Here is a 22026-nt window from a genome sequence, read left to right as displayed (position 1 = left end):
TGGCAAATGTTTTTTTTGTATTATAATGTATTATATTCAGTGCTTGTTTCTTTATTTGTAGCTTGTCCATTCATTGCCATAATCGCAAACTATGCTCATATTATGGGCATGGTGTACCACTGTGCCAATCAATTGGTTTATTGGCATTTTTTTTAGCTGGCCTGCGTCTTCACAAATACTTCAGAACCCTTTGTCATTGGTGAGGATCCCCTCCGTAGTGACTCAAACGTCCCTTAGTGTTGTAGGCTGCTGCTCCACTCTTGACTCCGCCTGTGGGCCTGTTGTGACCTTGTCACCCAGCTCAGCTGAGTTGTCCAACTCACAGCCTGGTTCACAGGCCACTCAGAATAAGCCCGAAATCCCTCTGGGTAGTGGCAGCTCTGGCCCCTCATGCTTTGCCAGGGACTTTTAAAGACTCCCCCCAGTTTAGACGGATCGGTAACCACTTCTTCATAACTATATGCCCCACTTATGTGACGGATGTCCAGCAGAACTGACATTTGTTTAAGGACAGCTTCAATCTGCTCTTGATCAATGGGTCATGTGCCTTCATTAGGCATGTCTCGTGCTTTTCCAATGTTCTTCCAAAAACTATGTCTCATAATAACTTTATCATTAATAATAATAATAACTTCATTTCATACAGGGAGATAAAGTGACTTGCCCAAGGTCACATGGAGCTGATACCAGGAATGGAACAAGGCTCCCCTACTTTAAACTCTGTGTCGTTTTTACAGCAGGGGTACACAATCTCTCCCTGATGCGCCCCCCTGCCTGCTTCCTTCTCTGCTCACGCACCCCCTCCCTGACCTTGTCTCTGGCTCCTGTTGTCAAATGACGCCGTGGGGTCTCGTGACGTGTTGCCATGGCAATGCATTGCCGAAGACAAGGTAAGTGAAGTTGGTGAGGCCTCACACGATCCCCCGGCATTAATTTAAATGCCTTGGAAAGAGAGCGCGGGGCCACTGCAACTGCCGCGCCCCCCCGTGAAAAATCTTGCGCCCCACAGTTTGCACACCCCTGGTTTGCAGAGTCAGCGTCTTCACTCACTGAGCTGCTCCTCTCCTTGGTATACTAACACCTCCTGTAACTTCATGTCCCCCACCACTCGCTCCATCAATCTCTGTATGTGGCTGGGGCTCCTGACACTCTAAAACATTCTAATTGATAAAACCCCAGAGGATATATGAAGACTGTCATCTCCTTATCCTGCTCACACATGGAGCTATGATAATACCTGCTGCGTACAGATGCAGTGCTATTTTTGTTCATTTTGGGTGCGAGAAAACTGCTGATGAATGGAGCCTGACCGCCCAATCGCAGCTTCCCCATGTCCAAACGCCCTGAAGAGATTAACACAGCGGGGGTCCCTGCTTTTGAATGGGACTCCTGCTGCGTTAATGGTATCGGCCCACCACCAGTCTATTAGAGCTGCGCAGTGAGATCAGAGAGAAGCAACCCCTCTCTCTGTGTCTCCCCGCACAGCTCTAACAGCAGATTGCAATATTTTTATTTTCAGTACATAGTATTGAAGCAAGGGGTCTCTCTGGAGCTGAACCGTATTAATTTCAGGTCCAGGATCCCCCTGCTTCCTGAGCTACAGGCCTCCGTATTGGGTGCCAGTATCTCTTGCAAGTTTAAATCTCCCGTGTCACATCCCACTTTATTTATATAGTGCTTTTCTCCCAATGGGACTCTAAGCACTTCACAATTACAAAAAGGGGGAAAAGAAAACAATTAAGGTTATAAAAGAGACCAAACACAAGGAAAGATACAATACAGCATGGGACTATACAGTAGCTAGCAAATGTTGGTGGTTCATTTATTAAATGCCAGGGAAAACAGGCAGGTCTTGAGCCTGTTTTTATAGATTTCCCGAGAACTGTATAAGGCAGACTGCTCCAAAGAGTGGGAGCAGCGCGGCTAAAAGCTCTGGCCCCAAATGAATTCAAGGTTATTCATTGAACTATTAGGATTCCTTCATCTGCAGATTTAAGTGAGCGAATGCGATTGTAGGGAAATAGAAGCTTTTTCAGATAGCTGGGACCCTGGTGATATAGAACTTTGAATAGTACCAGTGGAGACCTCATCGGTCCCCTCCTGTGAATATTTAGATCCTTCACAAAAGCCTGTGAGAAAATCTTGTGCTGTTTTAGGTATATGAAAAGTCTTAGTACCATATTTATTATTATTATTGAATACTCTGAACTCTGCTGGGTACATCAAAGTGAACCTCACCTATTTTTCACCAACTCAGAGCAAACCTGTTGAGATCCTTTCCCTTTCTTGGCCAGATCTGTGAAAATGTCCGGAAAAATAAGTGTAACCCCTCTTTATTTCCCTAGATATAATAGCATGTAGATACTAGGGCATGGTTTTTAGTCCACCTTTCCTGTATAGGATTGAGAATGCAGAATATCTTTTGAATAACAGTATTAAAGGACATACCCCGCTGCGTAATTGTCCCACAGTGTCTCTTACTCAGTTGGTTCCGGTACAGCGTTGGAGCTCGTGTGGAATGCTAGTGTGTTTATAGGTGCAGGCCTGTTATTTTGCTAAGAATGTTGTTAACTGTGTGTTATGTAAAAGGATACTGCAGAGTAGCAGGGGAGATTCTCTGGCTGTAGATCCTCACTCACTGTCCTACTCACTGCTTCAGGCCCCCATGGTATCATGGGTACCCTTTTTCACAGGTTATGTATTCTCCTTGATTGTCCCAGCTACCTCTGGTACTTGTTGCTCTGTTAGACAGGCAAGGTTCTGCTGCCAGGCTGTCAGTTTTGGAAGGCCCCTCCAGGACAGTCTTCCTTCTCTCTGTATCTCTGCAGCTCTTTTCTCTTTCCCCACGGTGCTACTGCCAGCCTCTCTCTCAATTCCCTGCTCTTTTGTGAAGCACTACTTTCAGTATCATACAGTATGATCTCAGTCCTTTCCTTATCTCACAGCCATTAGACGGAGCGCATGTCTATCAATATGCTTACCTGTATGCAAAGGAGTGTGACATAAGGATTTCGACAAAGTTCTAGGACTGTCCTAAAGGATCTCATTAAGACAAATTTTTCCTGAAATTCCAAGAATTTTGCTATTGCTGGTCTTGGAAGATCATCACTTTTCTTTTCCGGGTTCAACTGGTACGCCCATTCTGCTTCCAGTCTATTAAATTATCCAGATTTATAAACAAGAAGAAGCAAGTGATTGTATCTACTGTAGGTATGTAATTAGTCTATTCTAACCTACTCTCTTTTACACCTAACAAAGGGAAGTTAATCCGCCTGAATCATTTTGTGCAATATTCTCTGTACTGTATATAATATGTGAATAAAGTAAGTGGACAACGCTCTGGTGGCAAGATACCCTATTGTGTGCTTGTTCTGTACTACAAACATTTGATTTATATATGGCCATTGTACAGGACGATGCTTGGACCGACCAGCATCAGGATCACAAGGAAAAATAGCATTCATTTATAAGGATTAGATTGTGTGATGGCAACGTTTTCTCAGTATAATGTAGGATTTGTAAAGCTAGATTCATGAATGATGCAGTATCAACAAATCTTAAATGAAGTGCTTTTTTATTAATATGTCTGTCGACGTTTCACTGTTAACTCACACCTTCATCAGACTGGTTGATGCTGCATCATGTTTGCATCTGGAATTATTTGCAGCTGCTGCTGCCTCTGTGAGCAGCACCCAGCATGATACACAGTAGACAGGTTTGGACTGTAAGGACTAATAAGGAGTGCATAAAATACAAAACTGTAATTATAGCATTTGTACAGCTAACACTTTGATGGTTTTATTTTCCCTGTGACTTTGCCACTATTACAGGGGGAAGGTCTGATCGAAACAGATGTTGGTATTTCATCATTTTTGCAGCTCTACTATTCATCCTTTCATTTAGCTGGTGAGTTCATAAATTAATGATATTATTGAAGTGAAACTTCTATGCTGGCGCCTACCAAATGAAAAATTTTCCTTGGAGTAAATCGCCTTGTTGAAGATTGAAGTGCCGTCCTGGAAGTCACGTTACTGCTGGCAGAAGTGGCCGTTATGGCACCTGGCGCGTATGTGGAGGCCTCCCATGCGTGCATGAGCAGGATCCGTTGCCAACATCACGGCGTGCCTGCGCAGTAGGCGCTGCGTCCGTGCGTGCCTGTGCACGAGACTTGCTGGCCAGGCGCGCCTGCACAGTAGCTGCCGGCGCCGCACGCACTACAGATACAGGCGCAACACACATAGAGAGAGACACTGAGAGAGAGACACACACACAAACACAGATACACCCATACACACACAGACACACACAGACAGACACACACACACAAACACACACACACAGACGCACACACACACAGACCCACAGAGACACACACACAGAGACACACACACACAGAAACACACAGACACACACAGAGACACACAGAGACACACACACACAGATGCAAAGACACCTAGAGACAAACACACAAACACACACACACACAAAGACACACAGACAAGCGCACACCCACACACACACACACTGGGACACAGAGATGCACACACACGGAGACACACACAGAGACACACACAGAGACACACACAGAGACACACACAGAGACACACACAGAGACACACACAGAGACACACACACAGAGACACACACAGAGACACACACAGAGACACACACAGAGACGCACACACAGAGACGCACACACAGACACACAGGCACACGCACACACAGAGACACAGACACACACACAGAGACGTCGGCACACACACAGACACAAAGGCACACAAAAGAATTCCCAGTTACTATACATATAGAAGTACAAATAGGTAAAACAGGGTGTGTGTGTGTGTGTGCCGCGCACGTGCGTTCGAAGTCAAACTTCTTTGCGTTTTGGCACTGAAATTCTGTTTTGATTGTTAATTAAAAACATCACCATCAAAAAATACAATTTCTGTGACAAAACAGTGACAAAACACAATGAAGTGTCACTTAAAATGCGCGTGCTCAGCACACACACACTTTTTCTTAGACCTAGATCCTGCTCAGCTGGGCTCTTCAACTGGTTGACCATTGTCTACACTTGATGTGGTCTTTAGACTCTCAGCTACTGTACTGCTAATTTCATACTTGTTCCTTAGGCAGCTATGTGACGTTTTTCACACTGAAACTCCCTTGTAAGTTAAGGTAATGTAAATACATATGGTACAGATGACATTGATGCTTGGAAAATGTTGAAATGCAGTCATTTGAAACAATAAACGTGAGATCCTTCTACTCCCAAATGTTTTCTGACCTGGCCCCTTCAGAGAACTAGTTGAAGAGCTGTGTGTGTGTGCGTGTGTGAGTGTGAGGGCGTGTGTGTGTGTGCGCATATACTGATTCTAAGGAATGTACCCGACTAGCACCCTCTCTATCCACCTTTAAGACCCACCTTAAGACACACTTGCTTAAAGAAGCATATGAATAGCACTGTGGATATTCTAAACACGATACATAATGCTTGGCCCCCTGCAGACGCACTTACCAGAACTCCCTCCTACTGTCTCTGTACGTTCTCCCTACCTACCAATTAGACTGTAAGCTCCTCGGGGCAGGGACTCCTCTTCCGAAATGTTACTTTTATGTCTAAAGCACTTATTCCCATGATCTGTTTTTTATATTATCTGTTGTTTATTTGATTACCACATGTATTACTACTGTGAAGCGCTATGTACACTAATGGCGCTATATAAATAAAGACATACAATACAATACAATGTGCATACAGTATTAAACACATTGTGAGATAGATCACTATTTATTTAAAAATCCACATAATAGAAATCACACTGTTACCATGGACACAAATTTAGCAATAAGATTAAAACAGGTATGTGTTCAGCTTCCAAGAAATACTTCAATAGATAACCCTGGTTCCAAAGATATACAGTACAGTACACAGTTTTTATTGCCAAGTTTCTTCCTGGACATTTGAAAATGACCACTGCAGCCATCAAATTCGAAGCTGTAATGCCTTCCTTCTGATGACATTATGGCTTTCTACTGGCCTGCATTACACGTGAGATTTGGCGGCCATTTTTAATTCCCTAAAGGGGAAGAAGACCCTGGAAAACTAAACTGGGAGCTAAAAATAAGAAGGTTCAGCTTCGGAGGACCACCCTTTTTTAATTCTGTGAGAAAATATCAAATAAACCTTTACATAATATGTATGGTGCTCAGATATGTTACACACAGGTAATAAACGAGAAGTCCTGGCTCTCTAGAAATACTCCAACAAGGTGGGTATATATATATAATGAAGCCCGACCAATGTTTAAGTCTTGCCAAACAGAGCTTGAATTGTAATTTTGCCACAGGGAAACAAGTAACACCATTTTGTTTTATTTTCAGTACCATTCCTTTTTTTTTATTTATAGATGTCGTTCCACTATATTGTAAGGTAAAACTGTTTTATTTTAGAAAGCCTTTCTTCCGTAATATTTTTACAGCCTAAATATTCCTTACGTCTTTTTTAATTACAGTCCAAAGACCTTTGTCGTAAGGTTTAATAAATGTATATCTATTCATTGTTCTACAACTTTTAATAAGTGACTTCAACCACTGCAGAGTCCTTCATCAGTGCTGGACAATAGTGCAGTGGTGCACTTCTCATCTCTCATGGCTATCATATCTCATTCTAGGCATAGCTTGAAAAACAGTCAATGGCCCCCCCGGGGCATGTTTACATGCAAATCAGTGAGGTGAGCAGTTTTAGTATTAACTTTCAGGTGTACTGCAAATGATGTAATACTATGTCAAAAAAAGTATTGTTACAAACTGGCATGTCATTAGGTTTATCATTCAATATATACTGTAACAAGGAATTTGTCATAGACAGAGATGTATATACAAAACACATCCCTTAGTATACATATACACCCCCCCGCCCCCTATATGGATAGTAAGGAGTTAACCTGCTCTGCATACCACAGAGTCAATTGTATCCATGGACATACTCTCCGGCCAGTGGCTGAGAGCAGAAGAAAGGGATAAGCCCATTGAGCACTGAGGAGCAGCGATGTCATGGCAATGGGAGTATGGCAGGGAGAAGTGAGCTGAGAGGCAGACCCACATGAGAGAGAGGAGAGAGAGAGAGAAGTCCTGTCCCGAGGAGCCTGGTAGACAAGACAGCGAGGTCGTAGAGCCTAAAAGTTGTGAGTCATAAAGCCAGAAACCAGCTGGGAGATCGCACCTACAAACACATCAGTATTCTTACTATGTGCCCTGGGCATGCCACCCATTGTAAATTAATAGGTCTGCAACTATTTCAACTACATACCGTAACACTACACGAGCTCCAATGCTTTCCCGGCACCTACTGTACAGTGGCCCTTTTAGTTAGCACACAGGACACCGGGACTGAATAAGTGATTCTGTGGGACATTTGTACTTATACTGTATGGACTGTAAATTGCCTTAAGTGTTTTCTGTGGTCTCCTGAAATTGAAGGCTACTGTTTTCTTGTTTTCTTTAACTATAAAGTATTATTATTTATAAGCTGTGTGTCCCTCTGCATTATCTGACTCCAATCTCGTGCTTTTCAGGCTAAATATTCTCTCTCGGGTACAGGGGAGTTGGACTCAGGCCACCGCTCCTTGTATATACGTACATATTAATACATGTAGGGAAATAAAGAGGGGGTATATATATATATATATATATATATATATATATATATTCAGCACAAGGAGCAGGCACTCCATAATTAGATTGAATATGAATGTATTTAAAGTTTCGACTGCCAACAGAGAGTTTGTCAAGAATATATAAAATATGTACAGTATATCACGCAAACGAGAAGCCTGGAAGTACGCAGCACATAGTAGTTGGTGAAATAAAGGTTTGTATTAAAGTCCAAAAATTGAAACTAACAGTTCGGTCCACAAACCTGATGAACGTTGCTTAGTGAAACGAAATGTTGATGTCATTTTTGGACTTTGATTCAAACCTTTCCTCCACCAACTACTGTGTGCTGTGTCCTTCCTCAGGGTCTATCTTTGGTTGATGTATATTTTTATGATGACTTCACGATACGTGAGCATGCTTAAATATTTTGCCTTTAAATAATATATATTTGAAAAAGTCTTCACAAACTAGGTGAGCTCAGTAGTCCTTTTCCACTTTCAGTTTCAATCTTTCACAGGTATTCTTTTTGTATATTGAGATAGGCTATAATTTTCTCTATCTATTCCCACATTTTAATTGTTAAACTCATTAGTTTCCATGCACATGCATCCAAAGTTTATAGCTTTTTTTTCTTAGTTTCTGCTAATTTCTGAGTTTCTTCTTTCATTTGTTTCTTCTGCTGCACCCTCTTGAAATGCTGCCTTAAAACTGAACATCACAAACCAATAAGATTTACTGTTTCTTCTCAGCCACAGCACCAGCGATACCTCATACCTGGACCAATTAAAAGAAGTGAAGCTGCAGAGGTAAATTTATTTCCCTAAAGAATAAATACGTGGAATAATTCACCCTGATACTGCTGATAAGCGGTACTCCTGAACACCTCATCACATTCCTTTGATTGTTTATCCCCCATGTAAGTGGAGGTCGTGTAAAATTGTTAATATTGACACTGGAGAAAATATTCTACTGGTATGTAAGTGTTTTATTTGTATATATTATATTTACAAGTAGAACAAAATAGAATTCTGAATGAGTGATTTTATTTCGGGGATTTTTTAGTACTGTGAATATGCAGGAAGCTGAAGTAATAAATCCCCATTACTGTAGAAGTTAATAGTTGGAGTAATAGTTACTAATTGCACTCTCTATCGCCATGACTGGGTGCTTTTGAATCCCCCGTTGGCACATGCTCTTCTCATTAGTTCTAATTATCTCTCCACAGAAAGTATATTTGCTGTTATTTTATGTTGGAAATGTAAAAAAATAAAAATGTATATAGTCCCAGAGTTATTATATTCATTAGAGGTTTAATTGTTCATTGAGGTAAAAGACAAAACAATATTCTAACCTATTCTTTAATCGCTTTTCAGAATGTTGTATGAAAAGCCAGAGACCCTCAAACCACCGTGAGTTTATTTTTAAAGGTATCTTTGTCTAAAATATTAAAATATATTAAAATATAATTAAAATATAATTTATATTAAAATATAAATAAATATAAATAAAAGATAATTTACACTTTTAAGGGGATAGCAAATAACAAAGAGTTTCTCAGGGAAGCATTTTTGGATATTTAAACTATGAGATAAATATCATAGAGAAGATGCCTAAGGGCTGGGACCCCGCTGCGCTCGGCGGCGCGGACGGCCACGCGAGCGTTCCCCACCAGCAGGGGAATCCTCCCTAGCCGGTCCCAGTCCCCCCTCGCTGACGGCTCACTACGCACTGTGACGCGTCAGCCGGCAGGGGATTCAAGAAAATTGTGATCCCGAGCGGTGACGCATCACGTGGTGCGCTGATGAGCCAATCAGCGGCGGGGGCGGGAGCTGTCAGGCAGCTTCCTACTCAAGGTAGTGTGTGTGTTTCAGAAGGGGGAGGGAGCTGCTTACCTTACAGCAGCCCGCAGCAGCTCCCTCCTGCAGCCCGAGCCCGTGGAGGGAGAGAGGGGGGGGGGAGTAGCGGGTCCCTCCGCTCAAGCCACGCACCCCCTCCCACTCCCGCCCACCTCCCGCTCCCTACAGACCGCATACCGCGGTCTGTGTCTGTCAGCGCCCCGCCTGTCTGCAGTGCGGGCGCGCTGACTGAGGGAGCGGGGCCTTAGCCTAAGTGATGATAGAGTGATAAACAAATAAAGGAGCACTCACAATTTTAACAGGATCCTTCCAAAGGTGCATGGAGATGCCAGCAGTGTCCAGATGGGCAGTATAGCAGAAGAACCAGCACTCAAGTTGATGTCTTGAGAACGGTCCGACTGGTGCGCCGAAACATCGATTCACGTGACTAACGTATTAAAAAGATCCACGTGACGTGAGTGCTGGTTCTTCTGATATACTGTATATGACAGTGAGAAAACAGTGATTTATCAAAATGGTGCTCAATTCAAACCCAGTGCAATTTTTAAATAAACACAATACAGTGAATACTTCAAATGAGTGCTTCAGTGAAGAAATACTGTGATTTCAGTGAAAAGTTGATATATAATAAAAAATAAAAATAATTGTGAACAGCAGCTCAAACCCTTGTAGAGATTGCTTCTTCAATCCTGTCTTCACTGTAGTCCAAGTCTTGGGGAGCGCATATATGGGTAAAAAAAATATGGAAAACACGAAAATAGTGTAATATGTCTAGAAATTGACAATTTAGGTTCTGAGTATTGTATAGTGTGTACTCACAAACTCAAAGTTCTTTTACGCATATCTATAAAACTGTGGCAATGTTGTATCCTTTAGCGTCTGATGTCTGTTGTGTGGCACCTTTATAAAGAAATTAAACCCACATAGTGTAGACTGATAAAAAGTATTTTTCTAGGATAGGTCAAAGTAGTGCACACGCATGATGCTGGTTTTAAAAAGGCATATAATAAACGAGACAAGTTGTCGCCGGCTGGGGTGTATTTATTTATTTTATTTATAAATGTAGCCCTCTTTCCTGTGGCTCCAGGAGATCTGAGCCTCCGCTAACTGGGAACCTGGGGTAATAGTTATCTTATCGGCAGCGCCTCCACTTACCCAGGATCCCCATTGCGTGAGATTCCCCTGGGTAAGAACAATAGTAACACACATATGATTGGAACTGTTTACTGAAACATACTGATAACCTTTATTGCATAATCATGGCAAGAACACATATAACACATCAATTAACGTATACTATAACACTAGTGGCTCGGCCACTCTCATAAGGAGTAATGTCTCTGTCCCGTCACCGCGTGCCCCCCACACCGTGTCCATGTACTGTAATATAGATTTGGGCTCAGTCCTTTGGCCACTCCGCTTAGTGTCCCCAAAGAGTGTTCCCTAAGGCGGGATCAGCGCCTGTTGACCGGTGTTGGTGCACTTTAGTAAATACCTTCCGGTCACTGTGGTGACCGGTAATAGCTTCAAAAAGCATCCGCCGATCCAGCGCAGTCTTTCTGATACCACGATGCTCCACCATCTGGTCCCAGATGACTAGCAGCAATCGCAGCTTGGCACACTTTGTCCCTATCTGGTATACAGTAAGGGATGATGTCGCTATCACTACAGGGCGTCCCTGCTGCACCACAACCTGTACAACAAATATATATTATGGGCGTATGAAACAGTTACAGACCAGATTAAAATGTGAGACAGCCTTAGATTTGAAAGAACTTAAACTGGTGGTGGATGTGAGAGTCTCTGGTAGGTTGTTCCAGTTTTGGGGTGCGCGGTAAGAGAAGGAGGAACGGCCGGATACTTTGTTGAGCCTTGGGACCATGAACAGTCTTTTGGAGTCTGATCTCAGATGATAAGTGCTGCATGTGGTAGGGGTGAGGAGCTTGTTCAGATAGCTGGGTAGCTTGCCCAGAAAGTATTTGAGGGTGAGACAGGAAAGGTGAACTTTGCGCCTAGACTCGAGTGATCACCAATCCAGTTCTTTGAGCATTTCACAGTGATGTGTGTTGTAGTTGCATTGGAGAACAAAACGACAAATTGAATTGTATAGGGTGTCAAGTTTGCTAAGGTGGGTTTGAGGTGCCGAGCCATATACTATGTCTCCATAGTCAATAATTGGCATTAGCATCTGCTGTGCGATACGCTTTCTGACCAGGAGACTTAGGGAGAATTTGTTCCTGTAAAGTACCCCTAGTTTGGCATAGGTTTTGGTTGTCAGGGTATCAATGTGCATCCCGAATGTTAAGTGGGAGTCAAACCATAAGCCCAGGTATTTAAAACTAGTGACAGGTGTTAGGGTGGTGTTAGTGTGGGTTCTAATCTGGAACTCAGTCGCTGGAAGCTTTAAAAATTTAGTCTTGGTCCCAAATACCATTGTTACAGTCTTGTCAGTGTTTAAAAACAGTTTGTTGTGGGAAATCCAGTTGTCGAGTCTCAAAAAGTCAGACTGAAGTATGTGTTGAAGGTCAGAGAGGCTATGGCTGTGTGCATATAGGATTGTGTCATCTGCATACATGTGTATTGAGGCTTCCTTACAAGCTGTGGGAAGATCATTGATGAACACTGAGAAGAGTAGGGGCCCCAGAACAGAGCCTTGCGGGACACCACAGGTGATATCCAGGGGGTTGGAGTTAGAGCCTGAGATGGACACATGTTGGGATCTACCTGATAGGTAGGACTGGAACCAGTTTAAAGCATGTTTTCCTATTCCAGAGCTCTGGAGTTTGTTCAGCAGGATAGCATGATCAACCGTATCAAAAGCCTTTGCAAAATCTAGGAATACTGCACCAGTGAGTTGTCCTCGTTCCATTCCACACTGGATTTCATTGCAAACTTTTAGCAGGGTAGTTACGGTGGAGTGTTTGGGGGCGAAAGCCAGCTTGGAATTGGCTAGGGAAATTTGTCTTGGTATAGTAATCGCTTAATTGGGAGTGGACACATTTTTCCATGACTTTGGATAGAATTGGGAGAAGTGAGATTGGCCTGTAGTTTGAGACAGTGTTTTTGTCCCCACTTTTGAAGATAGGGACAACTCTGGCAGTTTTCCAGGTCTTAGGGATATGGCCTGCAGACAGAATAGAGTTGACTATGGAAGCAATTGGTTTGGCAATCTGGGGCACCAAGTCTTAGGAACCTAGATTGTAGTAAGTCAAATCCACATTGGGTACTCCCAGGATGAGATTCAGGTTTGTGGTTTGGGCTGCGTTTTGCTAATAAGTTAGTGGCACATCCCACAAAGTAATCATTGAATGCATTTGCAATGTCAGTGGGGTTTGTCAGAGTAACATCCCCCTTAGTGATATTAATTCGTTGTTGATGGTTAGAAGGCTGGAATATATTGTTGATAACCTTCCAGAAGTTAGCTGGGTTTGATGTATTCTGGTGGAGATTGTCAGAGTAATATTGTGCTTTTGCGTGCCTTGTTTGCCTTGTGCACATGTTCCACAGGCATCTGTAGTGATTGAGATCCTTGGTAGTGCCAGTTATTTTGTAGCTTTTCCACAAGGTATCCCTGAACTGGTAGAGTGCTATAAGGTCAGTTGTAACCCATGGAAGGTGGGCCCCCCATACCCTTATTTTGCGTAGTGGAGCATGGGTATTGCAGGGTATGGCGTGCACACCACTCTTCTCCACAGCTCACTCACGTCTCCTACCTCTCCTATGCAGCTGAGCTCATGCACTTCCTGGTTGTAGTACCCAGATGTTCTCTGGATTAGCAGCAGCTAATTTCGATATATTTTTGTAATACTGTACTTCTTTTCCCTAAGGAGCCTCATACAGTACTACTAATGTATACTGTATGAACTCGGAACGTTAATTAATCTCTGCTTCAAATATAAATCTTCCAATTTACAGAACAATAACTGCGCGCGCACACACAGACTTGCAGAAATGTACGGTAGGTTTAATTGCTATTAGACTTTTAAGACAACAGCTCAAGATCGCCAACCTGAGTTTCAAGACGGTATTGCAGTATTGCAGACAACGCTAAAAAAGCGAGCGCTAACATAATGAAAACCGCTCGGAAAAATAAGAAAACAGAGTGTGTCTGGCCGCGGTTATCAGAGCGCCGCGGCTTCTGCTGATTTAGAATAAAGGTGTCGCAGCTGTAGATAAATACTTTTTATCAGTCTAAGCTATGTGGTTTTAATTTCTTTATAAAAGGTGCCACACAACAGACATCAGACGCTAAAGGATACAACATTGCCACAGTTTTATGGATATGGTAAAAGAACTTTGAGTTTGTGAGTACACACTCTATACAATACTCAGAACCTAAATTGTCAATTTCTAGACATATTACACTATTTTCGTGTTTTCCATATTTTTTCCCATACATGCGCTCCCAAAGACATGGACTACAGGATAGAGAGAGTTAGACAATTTTACTGATGAGACTACATCCTATTCCTCATCACAGGAGAACCGACGTGCTGACGATGACCCCTTGGCTTGCTCCAATTGTTTGGAATGGCACCTATAACATTGATATACTGAATGAACAGTTCCACCGGAGAGGTGTCCGCATTGGTCTGACAGTGTTTGCTATTAAAAAGTAAGTTATAAGAATTGTGACTAGTAAGCATCCAACATTTTTTAATAAGGGCATATTTTGATAAATGGAGGTGTCCTTTTGTTTCTGTAACAGCTGTACTTTCAATGCTCAAAGAACTAGATTGAACCCAAGTGATTTGAATCGGCGCTAAAAACTCTCAGTGCAAACAAAGTAATAAAAATGTTATGTAAAAGTGTGTAACCCAAAGAACAATACTTCTCAACCTTCCAAGGAATATGCAAAGATTCCCTACAAATGCAGTCTTGGTCCGGGGTGGGAAGGGAACGATTGGACCAGGCAACACACCGAAAATGATAAAAAATAAAAAACAATAATAGTGCAGTATGTCAATACAATCAGGAATAAGAATGGTATCTTGGCTCTGTAGAAATTTCTACTTACAACAAGTGGAATATAAATAGGCAGTGATCTGACTCTGTCAGTGTAGATGAAGTTGCATTTCCAGCAGAGGAAAAGGATTCAGGATCGGGGAAACTTCAAACGGAGACCATGTGTGTATGGTATACTCGAATCCAAACCGGGTAGAGTGTGCATGGAAAATATAAACGGACCAATGGTATAGATCGCAAGAACAATTTTATCACACACAAAAGATAAGTAGGTAATGTACTTACAATAAGTACATACTACGTGTACATATCAAGGTTTCGTGAGGCAGTAGAGTGCTGGTCCTGGATGGAAAAGTCACTTCTGTCTTCCCTCAACCTCAAGCTCGCCGCCGATGGATGGCGTCTGACGTCACTTCCGGTAAACGGGTGATGACATCCGGCGGGAGGCAAAGGGGATGGACAGCAAAGGAACGGCAGCAACTTCAGGCGTCTTCACTTGGTGAGCAGCTGCAGCAGACTGAACGGGCTCGAGGACACATCTATAGTAGCCAGAATGTAATCTTCTTTCCAAATGAAAGTATCTAAGGTTTTTAAAATGTCAGTAGTATCCTTTAGATAGGATTTCAGTGTTTTAACATATCCTTGTAGAAAATTGTCAATATAAGCCGACAAATTGGAAGTAAGGGAATTTATGCCTGAGATTATCGGCCTACCCGGGGGATTCTTCAAACATTTGTGTATTTTGGGTAGTATGTAGAATATCGGTATTTGAGGTGTTTTATTATTCAGGAATTTGTATTCCTTTTCCGTCAAAATACCGATATCTCTCCCCTTGTCTAGATGATTTTGTAATTCTAAACTGAATATTTTTGGTGGGATTTTTCTTTAATACCTCATAAGTCTGAAGGTCTCCCAAAAGGCGGCTGGTTTCAATTAGGTAGTCTTTTCTATTCATAATCACTGTACCCCCGCCTTTATCTGCCTGTTTAATTATTATATTGGGGTTTTCAGTGATCTCTTCTAAGGCGGTTTTTTCTTCTTTTGTCAAATTATTTCTAATTTTCGATTTATTATTTTTAACAAGGTTTTCAAAATCCTTGACAATTAGATCATACAATACTTCTAGATGGTTGCCCTTATAGTATGTAGGATAAAAAGTTGATTTGTTTTTTAACGTTGTATGTTTAAATTTACTTTGTTCTGTCTGGACTACTGGATTCGGGTTGAATAATCTAGATTCTACATTTTTGCTTAGAAAAAATCTTTTCACCGTGAGTTTTCTTAGGTATCGATTTGCATCCAGGAAAAGCTCAAAGTTGTTGGGGCCTGTCGTTGGAGCAAAGGATAATCCTTTAGATATAAGATTAAGTTGTGGTGTAGATAGAGTAGTTGAGCTTAAATTATAAATACTATTAGTATCTTTAGAGGTTTCTTTCTTTATTCTCTCTCTTTTTCTTCTTCTCCCTCTTTTCCCTCTCTGATGTTTTCTCTTTTGTGTTTCATATCTTGTTCTCTCTTTTCCCCAAGTGGGGTATAGGGATTTGTAGTCTCCCAAAGGCTGAGAGTTTTGTCTGACTCTAAAAAATCCTCCGATCCAGTAGCTCCAATTGGAGATCGGGATCTGCTTGTTTTATGTTGCCTATCTGAATGGTATCTATCTCTATCCCTTTTTCTTTCTTCTCTTTCTCTTCTCATTTCTCTCTCCCTTCTTGCCTCTTTTTCTTTAAGATATTCTATTTCTTTAAGTTCTTTTTCTCTCTGTTCTTTTTCTCTCTGATCTCTATGAAAAGCAAAATCTCTATCTCTTTGTAGTTCTCTACTTCTATGTAACTCCCTATCCCTAATATTCCTTTCTTTCTGTTCCTTTATTTTAAATTCTTTTTCTCTTTGTCTTTCTCTTTCTTTCTGTCTCTCTCTCTCTCTCTCTCTCTCTCCGTCTCTCTCCCTCTAATCTGAGTTCTCTCTCTCTCTCACGTTCTTTCTCTCTTAAATGTTCTTGTTCTCTACGTTTATCTCTATCCTCAGAAATCTTTTTCTCCTCCACACCACCACTACTCTGCGTATGTGTTTTATCTAATGTATGGTGTAATTCAGAATGTTTGTAATCTTTCGTCTCCCCTTTTCATCTGCTGGAAATGCAACTTCATCTACACTGAAAGAGTCAGATCACTGCCTATTTATATTCCACTTGTTGTAAGTAGGAATTTCTACAGAGCCAAGATGCCATTCTTATTCCTGATTGTATTGACATACTGCACTATTAAAAGAGTTAGGTTAAGATGATAATTTTTACAGTATCATTTCACCAGATTTTCTAAAGAATATTCCCCCTAAGTAATGGTATTTGTTTCTTTCACTATACTGTTGCTATTTTGAAATCTTGAACCCAGGAATGCTTTATTTGGAAGTACATTTGTACCACATTCTTGCTTTTGTTCACAACCCTATTTTTTAGCTAGACGATCCTAAAATATGCCTCATTGTTTGTTTTTTAGGTACACGGTCTTTGTCAAAACTTTTCTTGAATCAGCAGAAAAGTTCTTCATGGTTGGGCACAAGGTCAACTACTATGTGTTCACTGATCGGGCCAGTGACATTTCCAACATAACCCTCAATGATGGGAGACACTTGGTTGTTCTAGACGTCCCTAGCTACAAAAGGTGGCAAGAGGTCTCCATGAGGCGCATGGAGATGATTCGGAACTTCTCTCGTGAACGGTTCATCTACGAAGTAGACTACTTAGTGTGTGTGGATGTAGACATGAGGTTCAGCGACGATGTTGGAGTGGAGATCTTAAGCAATGTATTTGGTACTCTGCATCCTGGATTTTATGGTGCATCGCGCCAAAGTTTTACCTATGAGCGCAGGACACAGTCTGAAGCCTACATTGCTGCTGATGAGGGTGACTTTTATTATGCTGGGGGTTATTTTGGTGGCACAGTAGAAGAGGTCTACAAATTGACTAACCACTGTCATGAAGCTATGATGGCAGACAAAGAAAAAAATATAGAAGCTGTTTGGCATGATGAGAGTTATATAAACAAATATTTTCTTTATCACAAGCCAACCAAAATCCTGTCTCCTGAGTATCTATGGGATAATAATTTTGGAGTTCCAGCAATGCTAAAGAGAAGGAGGTTTGTTGCTGTTCCAAAGAACCATGCACAAATCAGGAACAGATGAGGAGTCAAACAACTGTTTCATAGTTCTTAGGATTGTTGTTACTCAAATTATGCACCTTCTTCTTTTTTCAGGATCCAACAAATGTTTATCGAAATCAGCTAAATGGATATTTAACATATTAAACTTCATGGGACAAGGAATGGGCACAGTGGACCTTATGGTTATATTTTAAAACATTGGGGAATACTTGGAAATAATAATTGAGATCCTTACTTTGCAGGAGGGGGGAGGGGGGAGGTTGGACTATTTAATGTACATTTTGCAGATTTTAAAATTAAGCTTTATGTTTAATATTTAAATTAATTAAATCTGGTAATATTTGTATTAGCTCTATCATTGGTGCACATATTTATATACAGTAAGTGTAAGGTGAGGAGAGACTTTGCTGCAAGCACCGAAAGAATAAGGCTGCGGCCACGCTGCCGCTGAGCTCGCTCATGCTTAAGAGCGGTGACGTCACCAAATGTCCAAGCATGAGCGCTCGGTTGTCCTGCAATAATTTGAGAGCAGGAGCGGGGGCTGTGGTTATTAAAGGAGGGGGCGTGTAATTGGCTGGATCGGATGTGTGCGTGTGTGTGTCTGGCTTTCCCTCCAATCCCCTCCATCCCTCTCTGGCAAATCTCCACACTGATTGGTTACAGAACGGTCATGTGACCATTCTCAGTGCTTGGAAATCAAATTTCCAAGTCTCTCCAAGCGCTGAGCTTTGGAGAGCGTATGAGCACAGGCACGAGTGTGCACGTGCCGCGTGAGCGTGGCCATATTGATTGGATGTAATTGAACTAAGCATGCCAAGTGCCAAGCGCGCTCAGCGTCAGTGTGGCCGCAGCCTACCAGTTATTGAGAAGACAAAAAAACGATCCTTGGCTGCTGCTTGATATTTCAGAAACACTTTTTGCCTAAGTGGAGATTAAATCAATTGGCAGAAAAATTGTTCCGAAGAGGAGCAAACTTGAGGTTGTTCTCTAGGCCAACTCAACCTATGTTTTGCAGAAGTGATTAAATAAAAAAAACAATTACCCAATTCATCACACGAGACAGGAACAAAACAATGTACAGTAGGTTATGAAATACTTTCCTGCTATCTGGATCCCTACTTATAAATCCAGATTGTTTCCCAAACTGTTGGTAACTGATCAGAATTCACTACAGACCCATCCTTCTCTTCCAGGAACTCTGCTCTCCTATCTACAGACCTTAATATATCCAGCCCTTCATATAATGTGGTGAAATGATCAAAGTTTTCTAATTCAATAGATTGCTACTAAATCATTACCTCACCTAGGTACATGACAACAAAGGATAATAAATAGAAAGTGTCTTAATGATATTTCTTTAAAACCCTGTAAAATGGAATTGTCTGCAAACCTCTATAATAATGCTAAGGCGGTATATGAGGTCATAGAAGCACCATAACTACGAAAACATTCACATGCCCCCTTACCTTATTTGTATATAACAATATGTATATATTTTTTCAATTAGTGAGGCAGGTACTTTGACTATACCAGTTTTTTAAACAAATTTAGATTTTTTTTTCAATCTAATTAGACCACTTATCTTAAAATATGAGATAATTACAGTCATATTGTCTGCTAAGCTCAGCTCTAGAAACAGTCTCTTCAGAGCTTCATATTCGAGTAGGTTGAAGTGCAGATACAGTGTGAACATCCAGGTACTGGGTGCTTCCTGTAAAGCGTTGCTATAAGTGATTTGGTCATAAAAGAAACACATAGCAGAATAGAATATTAGTGGCTCTGCGTGGGCCAATGTATAAAACCAATTCTTACGTGTTGTGCGGTGGGTGTTGGATGTTGTCTGTGGCGCACACATTTAAATGATATGTAATATTAAAGTTCAAACATGCGCCACTTTGGGGCTTCATAAACGCTTCCAAATTGTCCAAGTTTTTTCTTTTAAGAACAAATGGGAGTGGACACAAACCATTCTTTATGTGTTTTTATATGTATGGACACGACGCACAACACTGAACACAGAATAATGAAAACACTCACCAAATGCAAGAACATGAATTGCGAGTGCTTTGGATTACATGTGCTGTACCAAAGTGGAGCGCCTCTGTTTTTCAGTTACTGGGCTGGCAGTTCAAGAAGATGGGAATACTAATTGGGGAGGGAGCACCCACCCACAATAGTGCCCACCTACCTTATATTTGATTTTATTAAACACCTCCTTCCTAAAAGAATGGAAGCTCTTTGGGTCAGGGGACCTCCTTCAGATTGTCTATTTGTCTTCACATGTCTGTACTCTTTTGTCATACAATGTTATTGTCCGCCTTCCACTTTGTACTGCACTGTGGAATATGTTGGCGACATGCAAATTAAAGGTAAAATTATTCTTATTAGAACCACACCTATGAGCATTAGCGGCTTTTCTTCCGTTTTGATCTTTCATTCCCTCTCCTTTCGATTTAGCAGGGAACAGTTCACTTCTTGATTTGTTTTATTTATTTTATGGAGAAATATTTTCATCTTTTTCTATTGTAACCCGGTTTCCCCCACCCAATCTCAGATAGGGCCCTCTAGGGAATCTAACGCTCAGGCTACATGTCTGTGTGTGGTGCGTACCTGCTGGCAACAGGGGGCCCTGAGTCTCCCGCGATGACATGGGGAAAGACAGGACAGATTTCTGGGGTTGTGCCTCCGTTCTCTTCACTGGTGCAGCGCCTCCATCTCCTGCAGCCCCCAGCAATATGGGGTGGAGTACCTACAGAAGAATTGCCCACCCCCCCTCCTCCTGATAAACTCCATTCTCAGGCAGGAGCTTGTATAAAAGAGCAGTCTCTTTATTCCTTCCTTAGGCCTGGGACATAGTGCCTTTAACAGTGCTGTCAGGGGGCGGGCCGGGGGCAGGACGGGGGCGGGCCAGTGACGTCACGGAGCTGGTTCGCCCTCATTGGGCGAACCGCTCACGTGACCGGCCCTGCGCTCCGGCAAGCAGGAAAATCCCAAGACTCAGTGAGAAACACGCTTCCGCAAGCGTGCGGAAGAGTGCGCGAGCCCCTGTTAAAGCCGCTCTCATTGTGGCTGCAGGGGCTCAGTGCTGAGCAGAAGCACGGGTCAGCGCATAAGCTCTGACCATGCCCGAGGCCTTATTCACAGCCTTCACAGCAGACAGTTGCACAGCAGGCTGTCCTCCTTTCGGATGTCCATGACTCCACTCTGGGCCTAGGGCCACCCAGAGTGGGTCTAGCTGTTCCCCTACCCCCTAGGCAGGGTAGGAGCTATATGGTCCACCTATTTAACTCTGACTCTCAGCTCACTCTACCTAAGGCCCGGGCCATAGAGGGGTGAGGAGAGCGGAGGCGCGTTAACGCTGAGGCTCGCCTGCTTAAGTCAGTGCAATTCCACGGACTTGCAGGCGAGCCAGCGTGCGCGAAGGGAGCCGGGGGGAGGTGGTTGGAGGCGGGGCAGTGACGTCGCTTGGCCAATCGCCCACGACGCACTGACGTCAACGTCACGGCTCCGACGTCACGGGGCCGTGACATTGACACTGCTTAAGGCTGATTGGATGTTTTCAGACGACAGCGCGCTGAAAAACAGCTTGGCGCTCGGCTGAAAACTCCAAAGCCTCCGCACGCCTGCGGACGCTCGCGTGAGCCCCCTCTCAAGGCATCCTCATTGAGGATGCAGGGGCTCAGTGCGGAGCGTCCGCACGGTTCAGCGCTGCATGTCCTTCTATGGATGCAACCTAACTCTAATTTCTTCTCCAACTAAATAGGAAGTGCAATGACCTAAGTAGTTTCAACAGGCACCGCCCCTGTGTCTCTTGATTGGACACAGTCAGGTGACCTGCCTTCACTGCCTCAGGGCACTTGCTTGAGGTGGGGAAAACCCATGATAACTCCTGGCAAACCTGCCCTTACGCAGGGATTACTGCCAGGAGGGCAGAACAATAGCCCAAATCACAAAGAGCTACACTAGTATTTCATTTTATGTTATTAACTAGTCGATACATTATTTATCGTGCTTTTTCTAGTCCTATATCACTTACGATTGTGTACACCAGGCCTGCACAACATACGGCCCGCGGGCCGCATGCGGCCCGTCTGGCCTCTCTGTGCGGCCCGCGATGACTCTGGCCGGGCGCCAGTTAATTAAATAAATTTAAAAAAAAGTTTAAAAAATGGCGGCGATTCATCCCTCCCAGCCCCCTCCCTCTCCCTCCCAGTCCCAGGTTTTGCGGTGCGCGGGGGCAGCAGCAGCATGTGAGTGTGTGAGTGTGTGTGAGTGTGTGAGTGTGTGAGTGTGTGAGTGTGTGAGTGTGTGTGTGTGTGTGTGTGTGTGTGTGTGTGTGTGTGTGTGTGTGTGTGTGTGTGTGTGTGTGTGTGTGTGTGTGTGTG

General features: G+C 42.7%; 1 protein-coding gene across 1 annotated transcript in view; it reads left to right on the top strand.

The window, feature by feature from the left end:
• LOC142495905 (histo-blood group ABO system transferase-like) overlaps nt 1–20417 on the top strand; it is a 68829-nt gene extending 48412 nt beyond the window's left edge. The window contains exons 2-7 of the mRNA XM_075602011.1: nt 3831–3906; nt 6675–6734; nt 8409–8465; nt 9033–9068; nt 13996–14130; nt 16976–20417. Coding sequence (XP_075458126.1) covers nt 3831–3906; nt 6675–6734; nt 8409–8465; nt 9033–9068; nt 13996–14130; nt 16976–17663 — 1052 coding nt within the window. The 3' untranslated portion in view covers nt 17664–20417. The remainder of the gene's footprint in view (nt 1–3830; nt 3907–6674; nt 6735–8408; nt 8466–9032; nt 9069–13995; nt 14131–16975) is intronic.
• Nucleotides 20418–22026: the final 1609 nt, after the last annotated feature.

Source organism: Ascaphus truei, chromosome 5, assembly GCF_040206685.1.
Source record: "Ascaphus truei isolate aAscTru1 chromosome 5, aAscTru1.hap1, whole genome shotgun sequence".
NCBI lineage: Eukaryota > Metazoa > Chordata > Amphibia > Anura > Ascaphidae > Ascaphus > Ascaphus truei.
This window is presented reverse-complemented; position numbering and strand designations above follow the sequence as displayed.